This window comes from Drosophila kikkawai, chromosome 3L, assembly GCF_030179895.1.
Source record: "Drosophila kikkawai strain 14028-0561.14 chromosome 3L, DkikHiC1v2, whole genome shotgun sequence".
In the NCBI taxonomy this organism is placed as follows: domain Eukaryota; kingdom Metazoa; phylum Arthropoda; class Insecta; order Diptera; family Drosophilidae; genus Drosophila; species Drosophila kikkawai.
The window spans coordinates 17371066-17387140 of record NC_091730.1 but is presented as its reverse complement, the minus strand read 5'-3'; the positions used below and the strand labels follow the sequence as shown (position 1 = coordinate 17387140).

Below are 16075 nucleotides of genomic sequence, written 5' to 3'. Positions count from 1 at the left end.
CAATCCAAACAAAAGGACTCGAAGTCGCGTGCCTTTTAATCCGTGTCCTTTGCTCTCCTTTCTCTTTTTTTTTTCTCCCTGGGTGAAAGTCCTGCCCCTGGCGAATTTGTTACGCTTTGATTTCTCCTCTTGCGATGTGATCCGATCCCTTTTTGCTCCTTTTTATTGTCTTCTTGCCTGGACAGGAGGAGAGGTACCTACTTGAAGTCGTGCCCTCGATTAAATTATAGACATTTATCCCTGGGCAAGAAGTGAGCCCTTCTCATGGCTGGCGGGGATAATGATAATGTTCTTTGTGAGATTTGAGACTCTTTTCGATTGAGTTGTTGCAGTGGAAAAGGGTTAGTTGGAGGTAGAGGAAAGTCATGGCAATTTTATTAGGCAAAAGGAAAGATAACTAACTTGTGGAAGATTACATTATTTTATAAATTAAATATTAAATACTAGCCATATTTTCTTCATTGTTTTGTGTACTCAGGCAATATCCATTACCATTACTCTAACTGATAAATCGTAAGTAAGCCCACCATCTGTTTTGAATCTCCCAGGGAGAAGTTTAGATTTCCCTGGGACTCCCCACAGTCTGGACTCTGTTGGTGTCTAATGGTTGGTCAACTACCAAAGTAGGTGGCACTGATTTTATAGGAGCTGCTCGGTGGTCTCCGTTTTGCCAGTTCCCCGATATATCTACCCCCACCCAGCACTCCTTGGGTCTTGGGTCTGTCTCTATTTTCAATTTCGTTAATGACCCAAAAGTGGCGTAAAGCAATTTATACCGAGTCGGAGTCTCGCACACAAGACAAATAATAGCGCAGCAGGACATTGACAACAACACCCGAATGGCAGAGCAAGAGTACACAGAGAAAAATAAAGAAACTATAATTAAATAAAAGAAAATATAAAAGACTTACGATAAATTAAATAAGCAACATGGATTTTTTGTTTGATATTTGAAAGCCTTTCATTTCCTGGTATATTTTGTAAATTTGAAAGCTTTTTTAACACCTACTAGTACCTCCTACTTTACTTCCTAATTTCCCTCAGTGTACCCAAAATGTGAGGCTGATTGCTAGGTAGAATCGAAAAACAGAAACGAAACTGTCGACCGGTAATTGACTGCCGCTGATGGTCACTGGCCAAAACGCTGATAATGAAGCGCAACCGCTGCTCAGAAACGAAATTCGTTTCGTTTTTGGGCCAATTAATCATATTCGGAGACTGAAGGAGTTACCTCAGACCGTTTTCTTTCTACCAAAAAATTTAAGGTGTTGCCCCGTAAAAAATAAATCATTGGGAAATTCTTTCATTCGCGTGTTGTTTGTGGATCCTAGACAACCGCCTGTGGTTTTGTGGGTGTTGACACACGAGTTATATATGTATATTTTTTTAGATTTTATTCAACTGCTATGAATCATGAGATTAATGAATGTCAATCCGAGAGGCTTTAGTTCATTTGCCTCTTTAACATCAAACAATTAACCGGCCAAAGCTTTCTTTGTCGGCACTTTGATATTTGATTTGGCCTGGGCTCTCTTCCTGGCCAAGTGGACATAGATACTGCCAAGAACCTGGCTTCCTTTGTGGTCATATTGCGTTTCACTTTCGCTCCACATTCAACCATTTTTCGCATTCTCGGGGGCGTTGTTTGCCTGGCCGCTTTCAGTCTTTCCACATTTTCCGCCTTAGTTTTTGCTGGGAAAACTAGGTCACTGATGTGGCCGCCTGTTTGATTACTGCGAGGGTTCCTTCACGGGTTAGTGTACTTTACGGCTAAAATCAATAGACTAGCTCAGTGTAATTAGCTTTGACTTAAAGTGCATGTCAGGCGAAGTTCAGGCGGAACAGGGGCTATTGTGAGTCATTACCAACAAGAAGGGGAAGAATTTAAGGATTTATTTTACTCAAAATAGAAAGCAGATTAAACAGTGCCAATAAAATATTTATACTTTATTTAACTTTCTTGCTAAAAGCAAATTTAAATTTAATTAAAGCCACTTTCCAGGGTCAGGTCACTCGACTTACACTGTGAATTAAATATAATATTTTTAAATATATATTTTCAAGTAACTTTAACCACTTACTTGGATTTCCATGACCAGAAAGATGGCCAGGAGAGGGGGAAGACATGTCGTAGGAGTAAGGACTTGTATAACTGAAATATATGAATTTATGTAAATATATTTCAAGGCATAAAGACCTCACAAGTAACCACCTCATTTGACTAAGCGGATATGAGTTCATGTTGGCTTGACCACCGGCTCCCATCTCGGCCAGGCCAGGGTATCCAGCTGGCCTGTAGTCGGGACAGGAGTCGGGGCCCAAGCCAATGTCTATACCATTGGGAAAGTGATTAAATTGATTTCCCGAGTTAGAAAACGCTTTGTAGTCAGAGGAATACACGGTCTGCGTGTGCAAAGTGTCGCTGATGAAGCCAGTGTTGCTACCAAAGATATCCGGAGGCTGCATAGACATGGAAGTCGGCATAAATGATTGACCGCCTTGAGGTAAATTTAATTAAATTATAAATTCTAAATTAAATATAAAAAACTTACCGAGATTGGAGCTATTAAAAAATTGCTGGGGATCTACGGGAGAGTTAAAAGCCTGTTGCATATCTGGAAAAGCTTCTTTAAATCAAAACACATTAATAGAAAATCAAAATTTATACCTAAAGTATTACCTTGATTGGTATTGTCATAATATTGTGGAGTTGCTGGCAAAGGAAAACTATAAAGGATTATTTTAATTAAAACTAAGACCTACCTTGATTCGGGTTGGCAAACATTTGTTGAGCACCTGTAAATAAGTTAAGAAAGTTATTATTATTTTTGAAGCTTTGCTAATTTGATTTTAATTACCTGGATTGGTAGTGGGATAATGCTGTGGATTTCCTTGAGAAGGCTGGCTAAAAAATGGCTGACTATTGGCCTGCGCAAAGGTTTGTTGTATTCCTAAATTATAGTGAAAGATTGCTTAAAAAATATTAAAAATATTAGTAAAAGATCGTAAAATACCTTGCTGTGCGGTGGCATAACATTGCTGAAGGCTCTTCTGATACTTTTGCATAAACTCCTCCATATTGAATGCGCTTGAATTGAGATTATTTGCTCCTCCAGCTAGAGATGGACTGGATGTTGGTGGAGAGCCAGAGCGCGTATCCTCGCTCTTTTGACCACCGCGTCCCCTTTGATCCAGTTGCATATTTCCCATGGATCTCATCGCCATGCCGGGATAGCTGCCGGGCTCAGGGTAATTGTAATAGGGATACCCCGAGCTCGGATCTACCTCCATGGGCGGCGAGATGGAAGAGCTCATAAAGTGCTCCTGGCTGGGATATCCCTGATTGCACGAGTAGCAGACTGGCTTCTGGCCAGGTCGTCTTAGGGGACAGCAGAAGGAGTTCACAGAGCAGGCGGGATTTTGCGAGGTCTGCGAAGGCGATCTCCTGGGCTCATTCACAATTGTCTCATCTGAGCCAGACTGAGAGTTTGGCAGGGACTTCCCATAGCTATAATAGTGCCCGTCCTCGGACATTTCAGACATATCCATTGGGGGTGGGTAATCCATCTGAGCTCCTGAAGAGCAATCCTGTCCATTTTCGGCAGGGACTTGCCAGCTACATGAGGGTCCCTCGCAAGCGGCACCTATGTTAGCCGGTTTAAAATACTTTAAAATATTCTATAGCCTGGGCCTACTCACATTCACTACAGCTGTAATCGCTATAATCCATTTTCTTTCCTTTCTTATCCTTTACTTCACCCAACTCCACGAGATAGTGTGAGCTTAGTACATAAGTCAGGATAATAATGTTTAAAATTTATAGAAAAATACTTGAAACTCACTAACGAACGCTCATGTGTTTCAGGAAGCTGGTATAATCGTTGTTTGCCTCCGATTCTGTATCTTTCTCTTCCGATTTCGATACAAGGCTGCGCTGGTTGTCCTCCTCGGACTCAGGACTTCCACTAGATTTGGACAAGCTAATTTCTTGAGAGCTCTTCGTCACGTTCGGCTTGTGAACATCCTCAAAGCATTCCATTGACTTCAGTATTTTGCTGGTGTGCTCATCCTTCTCGTACTTCAAGGCATCGGTACTTTTCTTGCTACTATCTGAGTTGTTCATAATGATTGCCAGATTGAAATCTCCCTGGGGCTTCTTGGTTTTATGACGCCAATCAAGTGTTTAGCTCATACTTAAAAATTTCGTCTCCTCTCTATAATAATTATTAAATGTCACCTATTTCGGCCTGCTTTGGCAAGGCAATGGGAAAACTTGAGAAGATGTAAGGGGGTCGGAATTTCTACTTGGAAAATAAATATTTTTATTAAAATAAAATATATTTCTTAGGTTTTATACCCTTTCAGGGTATTTATAACATCAGTCAGAAGCTTATAAAGATGTAAAGAAGTCATTTCCGACCCTATAAATCATATATATTCTTGATCAGCATCAAGAGGGGAGTCTTTCTAGCCATTTCGGGGAAAAAAAAATTTTATAATTTTTTTCAAAATTTTATAAGGGGTTACATCGTCAAAATTGTGAAAAATTGAAAAAAATTTTGATTTTTTGAAATTAAAAATGAAGTATGTAGATTTGTTAACCTGGAAAAAACTAGCTTGGAAAAGTTTTCCAAATTGAAATAATTAAATTTTTGGATTTGTTATGAGATTTTAAAACTTTTATTTTTCGGAAATATTATGATATAAAATTGTAGATAAATATTTAAATATTAATAACCCCTTAGAGGAATTATAATTTCAGTCAGAAGCAATTTATTATGGTATTTATAATTGTTTTTTTATTAATTTAAAGTTATTTTTCCTTTTCATTTGGCCTAAATCTCTATTCCTAATGCTCCAGACTTCGGAGTATAAAAGTTAGTTTCTTCTTTTTTATTTTTTAAATATATATTTTTCTTATAAACCAACCTGCCACATTTCCACTTTCCATCTACCTCTATCCGCTTAACATATGTGCCACTAAATTAACAAAATTAACTACAAATATGTTATCATAAACTGTTCCCCCTTACAGGTTTAATTGCAGGCGCTAAAACTGAATTCCAGTAGGACCTAAAACTTGATCCAGGACACGCGACCAACACTATATGAGAGCATTTGCATACCCTATAATTTTCCCCTCGCTTATCTTTGCCAAAAAATCAAGCCACACGAAAAACACACGCGAAAAAAAAGGATAACAAAAAAGAAGGAGAGCTAAGGACCCTAATTTCCAGGTCGCTTATTGTCATGTCACGACAATTAAACAATTTTTTGTTCGCTGGTTCCAGTGCGCTTTTCAGCGATTTAAATTAAGATAGGCGGCAAATTAGCGGCCCGAAATGTTTGCATAATTATTACTTGACTGGCGAACTGCTATCGGGCGCCGCTGATCGCTGGCAGCCACAGATGTTACACTTTTTTCTCCTCGCTTCTGGGGTTAAATGGGCTCTCGGGTGCGTTAAAAAGGGTACACCCCCTGCACTTCTGACCCCGGTGACTTGGACATTTGCGGGCACAGGCTGAGATCTGCGGTTAGGCATAACCTTTGCCTTTTAACCCTTTTTGTCGCGGAGTGTGCCCGGCATGACACAACGGGAAAATTCCCAGCCCTGTTTAACCAAAAACAGTTTTTCCCTTTCAAGGTGACATATTGGTTTTCACGATAAAGATCAGCTAATGTCTGCTTCCTTCTTTTTTTCCTGGCTGTGAATGGTTTGTTTTCCGCCATTGCGCTTTTCAAAGGGTTAAGTGAGGATGGAGGAGTCAAGGGGTTAATAACTCTAAGCATAGAGGTTGACTTGAAAGGATTGCAGCAGAAATTCTGCTTTTTCTCTGTAATATTTATTATTATTTTACAAAACAAACTGAGAAAGAAATGTGTATTAATATATTTTTATTAAGCTTAAACTGTGCTTAAAATAATTTAAAAAAATGATTTGATAAATCTTTAATAAAGCCAATAGCACGAATAATAATAAAAACAATAGAAGAAGTCGTTCTAGTCACTACAGAAATATTTAAATTAAACGAAATTTCAACATAATCGTTTTTCTACCTTTTAAAAATCACAAAATATTTTTTCGTTTTCAGTAAGCTGAAATAGAATACTTATAGCCTTTGTTTTTCCAAAATCTTTCCACTTAAAAATCTCTAAAAAATAATATGTAAAGTAAAAATGCATATAATATATTTCTATATTTTTTATAAAATTGTATTTATTTTTTTTCGCTTGCTTATAAAATGTTTCATTGCTTACAAATGCTAACTCTTTACATTTGATTAATTTAAATATATTTTTTTTGTTTAATTTGCAATGCCAAAAAGGTAAATAATACATTTTGAATTTTGCTAAAATCAATAATAATTGTAAAATACATTTCGATCTTTTTTGTTTTTCGTTAATTGTATCAAAATTGCTTAAATGTTTTGTTTTGGTTTTTTTTGTGGCTCTCTCAGTTTGTTTATTTTTTTTTTCGGTTCGGCGGTTCTTTGTATTTTGCTTTTTTTTTGTAGCTAGATTATTGACATTGTATTTTTTGTATTTTCTGTTACGCTTTCTTTTTTGTAAACATATAAAATTTGATGTCTGCTTAGAATCTATTTTGTACAATTGAGTTGTTGTCTTTTGTTCTTCTTGTGGTTTTGTTGGTTCTGTATGGTAGTTCGGAGTTGCTTAGTTAAAACTCTATATATATTTAAGTAGTTGAAATGCAAAAATTTGACAATTAGTTGTTAGCTTAATACGTTGCTGGTGGTTTTACCCATATGTATAGACACTGATTAGGTTTATGATAATTTTACACAACTTTATGTTCTGCCCTCGAAATAATTTTGAACCAACCGGGAAACCTTTGCTTGTTTGCTTGCCAAAAAAAAAAAAGAAAATCATTTTCCTTGAACTGAAAATGGCATCAAAATATTTAACCAACAGTCAATATCACTTTCAGCAAATCGATGACAAATTTTGAATTTTCCTCTGCCTCTCTCTCTCTCTATCTCAAAAATAGTTTAAAAATATTTTTCTTATTTTGTGGTGGAAATATCCTTTTTTCTTCATTACAAAAACTCTTCCCTCCTCGTGTGTCCATACCCAAAAAAGAAATCACAATGCGCTTTGATTGAGCCTGCCTTCCCTAGAGAGTATCCTCTCTTGCCACCCAGGTGAAAAATTGGGAACCAAATTTAGTTATCCTTGGAGGCACTGGCATCGGTGACATCATCATCGGAGTCCTGACTGCCGCCGCTGATTTCGAAGGATATCTGTATGACCGTCGGCCGTCGCTGGCTGGAATTGTAGCTGTAGATCCTTAGAGCGTAGCAGAAGATCTGGGCCAGGAGATCCCAGCATCCGAACTCCGACATGGTCATCGAGCCCTGCTGCCTGCCGAGGGGCACCGATATGTTGGCTCGGAATTGAGGACGATGTGGCGCCTGTCGTGGCTCCTGCTGCTGTTGCTCCTGTGCAGGTTGCTGTTGCGCCTGTTGTCCTGGTTGCTGTGTGGGTGTGGCAGATGATGTCCTTTGGCTGGTGGCTGCTTGTTGGGCATTCTGCTGATAGCTTCGGGCCAATAGTTGGGCCTGATCGGGTATGAAGTATGCAATGGCCATGGTGGTATTTTATTTCACACAAAATACTAATGATGATGACTTTGTTTGAGTTTAAACAAAATATATTTTGTTTATTTTTAATATATATGTTCATAAAATGTTTTTCCAGCTTGCACTTTTTGTAAGTCTTTTCTTTTCGTTTCAAGCACTTGTAAAATTTCTCTGACTCATTTGGCGGGAAAAACGTACGAGGAAAACTTGTCGCATTTGACGAACTTTTCTAGCTGTGCGCTTTTTCGCTTCCGCTTATTATTCAATGTTCTCTGTTCGAGGTTTCGGCGTGGACTGACTGCCGATATCCTTGCCGCAGTCACATTTATAAATTCACTCTCTCTCGCTGTGTGTCTGGTTTCCTGCAGGAAGCGATTCTGCTCTCTCTTGCCACCCTACCCATTGCCACCACCCCCAGAGGTGGTGTGTGTGTGCTTTGTTTATGCCAACAACCAACCAATTGAACCACCAACCACAGGGCCTCACACCACCGAGTGCCGAGTGCCACCACCCTTGCCACCAGTTGCCACCCCAAGGAGTGCGGCTGCCTTTGTTACCTTTACTGCGGGGACTCACAAAAGGGGGAGGGAAATGTGAGAGAGAAAAAGCAGACTAGAGAGTCGGAAAATGTGCGAGAAATTGGGGAAAACACACTTTACGTAGCTGCCTTACGTCAAAGGCTACGTAAGCTCTCAGAGAGTTGTTCTTTTGAGGGGTGTTTTCGAATTTATTTCGAATTTCAGGCATAAGTCTGGACTTGCTTGTAAATGCTATGACTCTTATAAGGGGAAATTGTGTGTTTCGAAATTCGAAAGTAATTTTGGGTATACTTTGTTGGGAGTTTTTTGGAGGAATGAATCAACAATTATTTGTTAGGAACTTGAGCTTGGTTTGCATGGAAACAACTTTACAAGGAATTATTTCGTAAAGTAAAACAATTAATTTATAATATTTGCACTCCTTATGAACTCTGTATTATTTTTTAACATTTTCTTATTGTCCTACTAAAACCTCTCTCTTAAAGTCTATAAAAAATCTGAAGAGCATTCACTACTCGAAATAAATGTATGTATGAATCTCCTTTTATTAAGACTCTCCTTCAACTTATACTTTTCCTTCAACCACTAACCTGCTTTCCTAAGAAATCTCCTTCAACTCAAAAACCCATACACACTTAATCCTTAAACTTGAAACCCTGCAATATGGTCCTTGAACATTTCCCCCCCTTTGGCAACCTTAAACTTGACCACCCCCAAGGACCCCCAAATGGCTTGACCTTCAAGCCAAATCAGTTCCTGCTTCTGCAAACATTTTCTGCTGACGACAATTTTAACCTTGGAAAGTGTGTTTGATTGTGCGTTACCAAGCTCCCCTTTTTTCTAAGGAAACTAGAGCTCATCCATTATGATAAGCTGTTCCTGGATAGTTGCAAGCCAAACGAAACAGTGGCGGGAAAAATTAGGGAACTAAAAAAGGGGATATCTAAAAAGGGTTTTTAACCTACATATGTTGGAAAACTGAATACTTTATATTAATGAACAGGAAATTTAAGTAACTATTTTACTATAAAAATAATTCATATTTACCATTATTATTAGTAAACTTAGAACTAGATTTAATTTAAGTTCATTAAAATATATATTGGGAGTTCTTTAATTTTAAACTCTTTATATTCAATTATCCAGCTTATGTACTTCTTAAATAAATTAATATATTTATAACTAGTTATACATTTTATTTAATAAAGATTTATTCAAACCCCTTTCTTTCTACTCCCTTGACTCCCATTCTCAATAAATGCCATTAAAGGAGAAACATTTTAACATTTTAGAAAAAGATTCCCGGGGTGCAGGAAGCAAAATGCCAATTGAGCTTATTTCCTCCCCCTCCGGATGTTACACTTTTGCTGTGGGGAGCAGCTCCTAACAAAGTTTCAAGGCCATCGCCAAGGCCAAGGGTCTGCCATTTGTCGTCTCCTACCGGCAACAGCTTTTTCCTCGCTCAATTCCAAGGTCATGCCGGCCGGCTTTTCCACCCACAACCAGTTTTTCGACTCTCCCGTTTTGTGCGTGCGACCTTGACTTGAACTGGAACTCGTTTAGGGAGCGCGAGCGGCTCCTCTAAAGAAATTGTGGGTGGCCGCTGGGCGTGCTCCTCTTGACACAGTCGACAGCACGTGCTCTCTTTTTGTGTCCCTTTTGTGAGTATATTTAAATGTCAAGCTCAAGGCCGCAGGATATCGATTTGCCCAACTGGGAGGGACTGTGCGAGTGATGCTTTAAAGTTAGCATAAAAGGGGAAGTTGTTTGATACGGAAAATGGCAGCTAATGAGGTGGAAGGTCCTTAATATTTTAATTTGAGAAAGTTCCTGAAAAGTTGAGACTTTAAGCGATAATAGAAAGCTCAATTACCACTAATTAAGTGAGATTAATATTCCAGCTTATTATTAAAGCATTTTTTTATCCAGAGAATGTTTAGATCTCCCCCTAGGGAATATCACAACAGATGTTAATAAATTAATACCACATTCACCTTGCCCATCGGCCGTGAATCCCTCTCACTCTCACCCTAATTTCCGCAACAGATTTTCATTTTGCAATATGCAATCACAGTAATCACTGCCAAGAAATATCATCTCTCGGAGGAAACTCTCCCCTAGGTTCTAGCACAATATGTTAGCATCACTTAAACCCCAACGAGTCCTTTTCCAGGACACCAGAACCCAAAGAACTGTATGTGTGTGTGTGACTACTTAAGCCTCATCATACGCGTTTTAATGCCCATCATCGGCCAATATCCAGCGGCCCGTCATTATGTCCTCCTGTAAGGACCTGTGGACTCTGCTCTCCTTGCCACTCCACACAGTCCACAGTCCCGGTCTGTGCAATTATTTCATGCATTGTTCAAGGATTGCTCGCAGAAATTTTCTTTTTGCACAATGTGAAAGGGCCAAAGTGTTGTCAGGGGATTTCCAGCCCATGGACAATGGGCTCCATGGAGAGAAGCGAACGGAAATGGCAACAATGCCCGAGCTGCGAGTTCAGTTCTGTAAACAATTGACCATGCACTTGGAAAAATTTGAGTTTAAACCTAAAAAAAATTAATTGTAGTTTTTATTTTATATTTTTTAAACAAGAAAAACTTTTTACTTTACCTTTTAATATCATTCTAAAAGGAATTATTTTAAGAAATAATTAATTATAATTCTTTAGCATTGCTCTTTTATTTTTATTAAAATTTATTCCCCCTTCTTTACTACCTATATTTTATGAAAATATATTTCCCACATTTTCCTTTCCTTCCCCTAATACATATATTTTTCTCCGAGTGTTTGCTACCGTTTTGTTGGCTCTGCAGGATTACGCACCGGTTTACAAGATGTGGCCGGGCCACTTAATGATTTCCACTTATGCATTGCAGACATCATCAACATCATCACCGCCATCATCGGCACCGACATCATCCTCGGAATCGGTAAAGGACCAGGCAGAATGCATTCAAGTGTCCGTTGGTGTCTCTCCGTCCTGTTGCTAATCTATATGTAAATTTTTGCAACCTAACCGAGGCAGTTTGCCGCCCAAATCGGAGCTGTAAATACCCTAGAAAATCTGTGGAAAACTCCACACCCACACTTACACATGACGTCATGCCAAGTGTTTGACAAATGGCTTAAAAGGGCTAAGACAAAAACCCAGAGTCCCAGGCTGGGGTGGGAAATGCTGACAACATACTAAAAACTTGACAAAGTGTGTTGGCAAGTGTCAGGCCCAGGACCCACGTCCTTTGCATATGGGTGTGGGTGTAAGTGTGCGTAAAAGATAAATAATCATGTGATATCATCGCCGAGGCGTCGGAGTGAACTTTTTAGCCCAGTCACCGAAGGACGATGCCAAAAATTAATTTCATACATTTTAAAATTTCAATTTATTCAGCTTTGCACGAACGCGCAGCGTCTTCAAGCAGACAATGGCTCAACCCCCCTTCTTCCGCGATGAAAAAGGAAAAGTCCGCCCCATCCTTTGGGCCATGTGTGTGTCCGCTTTTGTTTTTCTTCAGCTCGTCCTTTTTTCACACTTGTCACTTGCATTTTTGACATTTCAGTTAGCACAGGGAAGGAGGAAAGAATGATGATGACTGCGCGAAGAAAAGGACAATGGCAGGAGTGTGGGTGGGTGTGGGGTTTGGGGGATATTGCCCGGGGGCGGTATGTGTCTGGTCCTTAATTAATTATGTGTACTTGTATGCACAATTGCAATGACAGTTGGCTGTTATGTGCAGAACTGAAACGATATTAAAAACTTAAAGGAAGTGGCTGAAAAATGTGAAAAGATTTAATGTAATTAATTTGAGGTATAAGAATGGGAGGGTAATTTTAATTAATATAATAAATAAACTTTAAAATAATATATATATATATTTTTAAATAAAGAAATATACTTTTTTTTCTAAGGAATACAAAGAAATACCTTAAAATTGTATTTATTATTTTACTAACTTACTTGTTTACCCCAACCCTCCTCTCTCACACTCCTTTTCTATATCCTCAAGGTCCTCTCTAAAATCTTTCCAATTTGTTACCGTACACACAAACTTTTTATAGCTTTTTGATTAGTTTCCGACCCGAAAAAATCCACTGGGAATCGCCGTGTCCTTCCCGAGAGAAGTCAATTTAAATTAAAAGAACCACGCCAAGCTGCATATTGAAATGTCCTGAGACCCAGGACTTCCTCCGAAACCCCTTTCTCCCACCTGGTGAGATGGACGACACCCGACAAAAGTTAAATTGCAGGTATTTAAGCATTTTATACAAAATTCATCATCATCATCTGGCGGCACTGGCGGAGTTAATGAAGGAACCGAACCGCTGCTGGTCCCCCGTCTTAACCCCTGACTGGTTGAGCACTTTCGTGTGCATTATTTAGCACCGTGAAAAAGTTCATAACTGCTCTGCGCTCGTGAATTGTAATTTTTCTTTAGCGCTTTCATTACTTCATCACTCGTCGAGGAGGAAAAGTTTTTCTCATCGGTCTGCAAGCCATTTATTATGCCATGAAATTCGAGGCGAGGCGAGGCGAGGCGAGGCGAGGCGTCGTCTTCCCTCCCAGCAGCTACTTCACTTTTATTATTTTCAAGTTAATGTTCATTTATGCTGGTTACACCTCGACTTTTCGAGCTTTTGTTTAATTAGACGGTGTGGATTTTATTTAGACGGAAAGCAGAGCCTGGCGGAGTTGTTAAATCGGAGAGGAACCGCGGAAGGGGACTCTACCAGCTTTTAGCATTAGGAACTTATCCAGGTTGTTTGTGTTTAATTGCGGAAAATGGCAGAGGAAATTCGTTTAAGCAGCGAATGGGGTAGCTTGAGGTTTTCAGTTGAGTCTAAGGAGGGGGTAACTGAGAGAGCTTTAATCATGAATAACTATGCAATTTCAATTAGGCTTAGAGTGCTCTTTATATAGAGAGAATCCAGCTAAAACCTAGCTTAAACTAAGATCTTATATATTCCCTTCTCCAATAGCCTTTTCCACACCTTCCCCTATCCACTGAAATTTTCCGAAAATGCAAACAGACAAAGCAATAACAGTGGCGAAACAACGTGACAACCGAAAAAGTACAGTGACATAAACATAAAATTTTATGTTAATGGCCGATGATGAAAAGTCCAACAAAATGGCAACGGCTGTGGCAAATAAATAATTACCATAAACAGCAGGCTCGGCAGACTCCATCCTTCCGCTATTCGAATGCCACAGGATTCACAGGTTTATGCAGTTAATGTCATTTGGCATTTATCAAATGAATCTGCCTGATGCCTGGTGTAGGAGATTTTTGTTTGCCGGACTGCACAGGACGCGTTGTAATTACGTTTTCAGTGCTCCTGGATGCCACTCCGATGTTAATTCAAATTTACGTTAATGGAAAATCATTACGCACAAATGTGTAAAGTGCACTTTTCCCCCGGTTCTCTATCCCCAAGCCCCCTTTTGTCAGCGACTGTGAGTCCTTTGGTGGGTCCTTTTTAATGCGTTTTTCCTTGATTTCGGCCAAATGAGACTCAGACTTCGATTTTAATGAGCTGCAAGTGCAATCAGAGGAGAATGACAACGTGTCCTCAGACTGATAAGCTGGCAAAAGGCCGAAAAGTTCATTTGTGAGTACACAGAAGGAAAATGGGGGTAGATAAGAAATTAATTTTAATTCTGGAAAAGATTTTCTTGAGGCTCTTGAATTAAAATCTTAACTGAACGATTTTTCTAGAGGGTCTTAGATACAATTATAACCATAAAAAGTCCTGTATAATTTCTAACATTTATTTATTTATTGTTTTATTTATTATTTATTTAATTTTTCCTTAAATATATATTTGAAAGTCTCTCCAACTTTTACCAGTTTCTTAAATCAAACAGAAAACTCAATTAATTTCTCTTTGCCTTCCCCGAAGTGAATTTAAAGCTACTCCTTATAGGATCTCCAGGCTGCAAGTTAAAAAAGTTAATCCACTCGATGCGCAAAAGGATATCTTCTTAAGCCAGGAATCCTGGGGGGTTCATAAACTGAACTCTGCTCAGCTCAACTAACTCGACAGCAGCTCACGTATCCCATTTTCCGGGAAATGAAAAACGGAAAACCACCGAAATAGTTGACTTGTAAAATTTTACAACACCCCGGCGTTTCCGTCAAGTCTTAAAGGTTTTAGTGGCTAAGCCATCCCGGAGGATTTTGGCCAAATGCACCTTTCGCTGCTTGTGGCTTATGCCATTTAATATGCATTTTGTGTTATATTTAATATGCACACAGAGCGAGCGAGACAGCGGAGAAAGCCAACTCAAATTGCTGCTAGCTGCAGCTCTCGTCTTCTCGTCTTGGCCTTAATGTGCTTTTGGGAATACGAGGTACGAGCCCGGTTAGCAGACCGAAAGACATTGGGCAGATGTGTCGATGCCGTTTCCCTTTTTGGCATTTCACTTTGGGGCATTGTTACATGCGAATTTCCTGGGCTCATTAGGAGCAGGACTCGGTGCACCAGGTTGGCCCCATCAAATTGCTTGCAAATTGCCTGGAAATTGGTCCCTAGCCCTACAGTCTGCCCCGAGAAGCGAGAGGCGACTTTAACGAAGCAATCGAAACGGGATAGTCCCATTCCCGTGGCCCGTAATAACCCTTCTTTAAGATGGCAAAACGCCCTTAATCAGCACAGCGGGCAGTTGGCATCGGAATCAAGATGGAACACAACTACCCCAAGCATAAATCTATTGTCCTAGGTCATTCAACCTCGGTGCCGAGTAACCTCAACCTCGTTCCCATCCTCAACGGCAGCCTCAACCTTCAGCATCTCAGAATCCAGCAGTTGCAATCTCGAAAACGCATGCGAAATGCCATTCCGCTTTTCTTTATATTTTTTTAAAAGAGCTTTGGGTATATATATTTGAATCAGGGATATGTTACAACGAAGGAAAATTTTATAAAAAATATATAAAGTATTTTTAAAAGTCTATTAATTTGCTAGAAATAATTTACAATTACAAGAAGACTTTTTAGAATTTTTCGACATATAAATATATGTTTTAAATACATTTGTAATATATAGGTATTATATAATTGTTTTAAATATATAAACGTCTAAGTATTTTTATGAGCTACTGAGATATTTTTAGATATTTGTAAAATATATAAAAAATATTAATTTTCTGACTCACTAAATTTTAAAATATTCCAAAAACTTAGCTTAATCAAAGAGCATTCCAGTGTCTTGATAGAAAATAAATTTCCCTTCTGTTTTTATTTTATATCCGCGATGCGATGCAGCATAAAATGAGCAGAGGGACGAGGGAAGATGGGAAATGGAAACTTTTCCGCTGCAGCATAAAACCAAATAAACGCGGGATGAGAAACGCAACCGAGATGTGGATGTGCAAGCATAAAATATATTTTTATGTCACGTTTTTAATGACATTTGTTGCATTTTGCACTTGGCGGGGAAAATAGCAATGGGGCCTTCAAATCCCCACCCAACCTCGTCAAGCTTTTCCCCCCCATTGTGCGTAGGCGTCTGACCGTATGTGCGAAGAAAAAACACGTGGAAATCGTGAAAGTGCCAAGCCGAGGCGAAGGCAAGAAAGAAAAAGTTGCACTGCAACTGAAACAAATGGAAAGCGCCTCCGGAAAATCGAAGAGGAGAGTCGGGCGGAGCAACAGGCTGTCAGTTTGACAGGCACTCGTTGATTGCAAAAGCGCCACTGACAGCTGTCATTCGCACGGACTTTTGCACGCTTTTAGCCAAAACAAAGGCCAGCGCCACATAAAAGTGCAGAAAAAGTATTAAGCGAAAAAAAAGAGAGAGAAAACCATTGACAGCAAGGTGCAATGGCATGGCGGAATAAAGTTGCTAATAGGCTTCTCCGTCCATTAACTAGGCAGAGGGGCCTTTTTGTGCCAAGAGCTAAAAGGGGTTGTCACAAACATGGGGAAACT

General features: G+C 39.3%; 2 protein-coding genes across 9 annotated transcripts; both read right to left on the bottom strand.

Moving 5' to 3' along the window:
• Nucleotides 1–1918: 1918 nt before the first annotated feature.
• LOC108080597 (uncharacterized) lies at nucleotides 1919–4259 on the bottom strand. 8 transcript variants are annotated; one of them, XM_017175409.3, is made up of 10 exons: nucleotides 3843–4259; nucleotides 3700–3782; nucleotides 3015–3644; nucleotides 2859–2951; nucleotides 2764–2796; nucleotides 2669–2713; nucleotides 2553–2615; nucleotides 2213–2498; nucleotides 2082–2152; nucleotides 1919–2023 (listed from the first exon to the last, which is right to left on the bottom strand). In XM_017175409.3, exons 1-10 carry the CDS (start codon nucleotides 4121–4123, stop codon nucleotides 2019–2021), a joined length of 1590 nt encoding a protein of 529 aa, XP_017030898.1. In that variant the 5' UTR covers nucleotides 4124–4259; the 3' UTR covers nucleotides 1919–2018. The 8 variants fall into 8 exon arrangements, with proteins under 8 accessions (XP_017030898.1, XP_017030900.1, XP_070141731.1 ...); XM_017175411.3 differs by having other exon boundaries at nucleotides 2553–2624; nucleotides 2681–2713; XM_070285630.1 differs by having other exon boundaries at nucleotides 2681–2713.
• A 2785-nt stretch (nucleotides 4260–7044) lies between these two features.
• On the bottom strand, nucleotides 7045–7765 carry grim. The gene has a single exon (XM_017175422.3). The coding sequence runs from the start codon at nucleotides 7609–7611 to the stop codon at nucleotides 7186–7188; it is 426 nt and encodes a 141-aa protein (XP_017030911.1). The 5' UTR covers nucleotides 7612–7765; the 3' UTR covers nucleotides 7045–7185.
• Between the last annotated feature and the right edge of the window lie 8310 nt (nucleotides 7766–16075).

Excerpts from the sequence above, each read along its gene's own strand:
- grim (XM_017175422.3), bottom strand. The coding sequence starts at position 7,611 with ATGGCCATTGCATACTTCATACCCGATCAGGCCCAACTATTGGCCCGA.
- LOC108080597 (XM_017175409.3), bottom strand. The coding sequence starts at position 4,123 with ATGAACAACTCAGATAGTAGCAAGAAAAGTACCGATGCCTTGAAGTAC. Across the intron at positions 3,783-3,842 it reads AAACACATGAGCGTTCGTTA|CTCACACTATCTCGTGGAGT; the intron begins GTGAGTTTCAAG and ends TTATGTACTAAG. Across the intron at positions 2,797-2,858 it reads TTATCCCACTACCAATCCAG|GTGCTCAACAAATGTTTGCC; the intron begins GTAATTAAAATC and ends ACTTATTTACAG.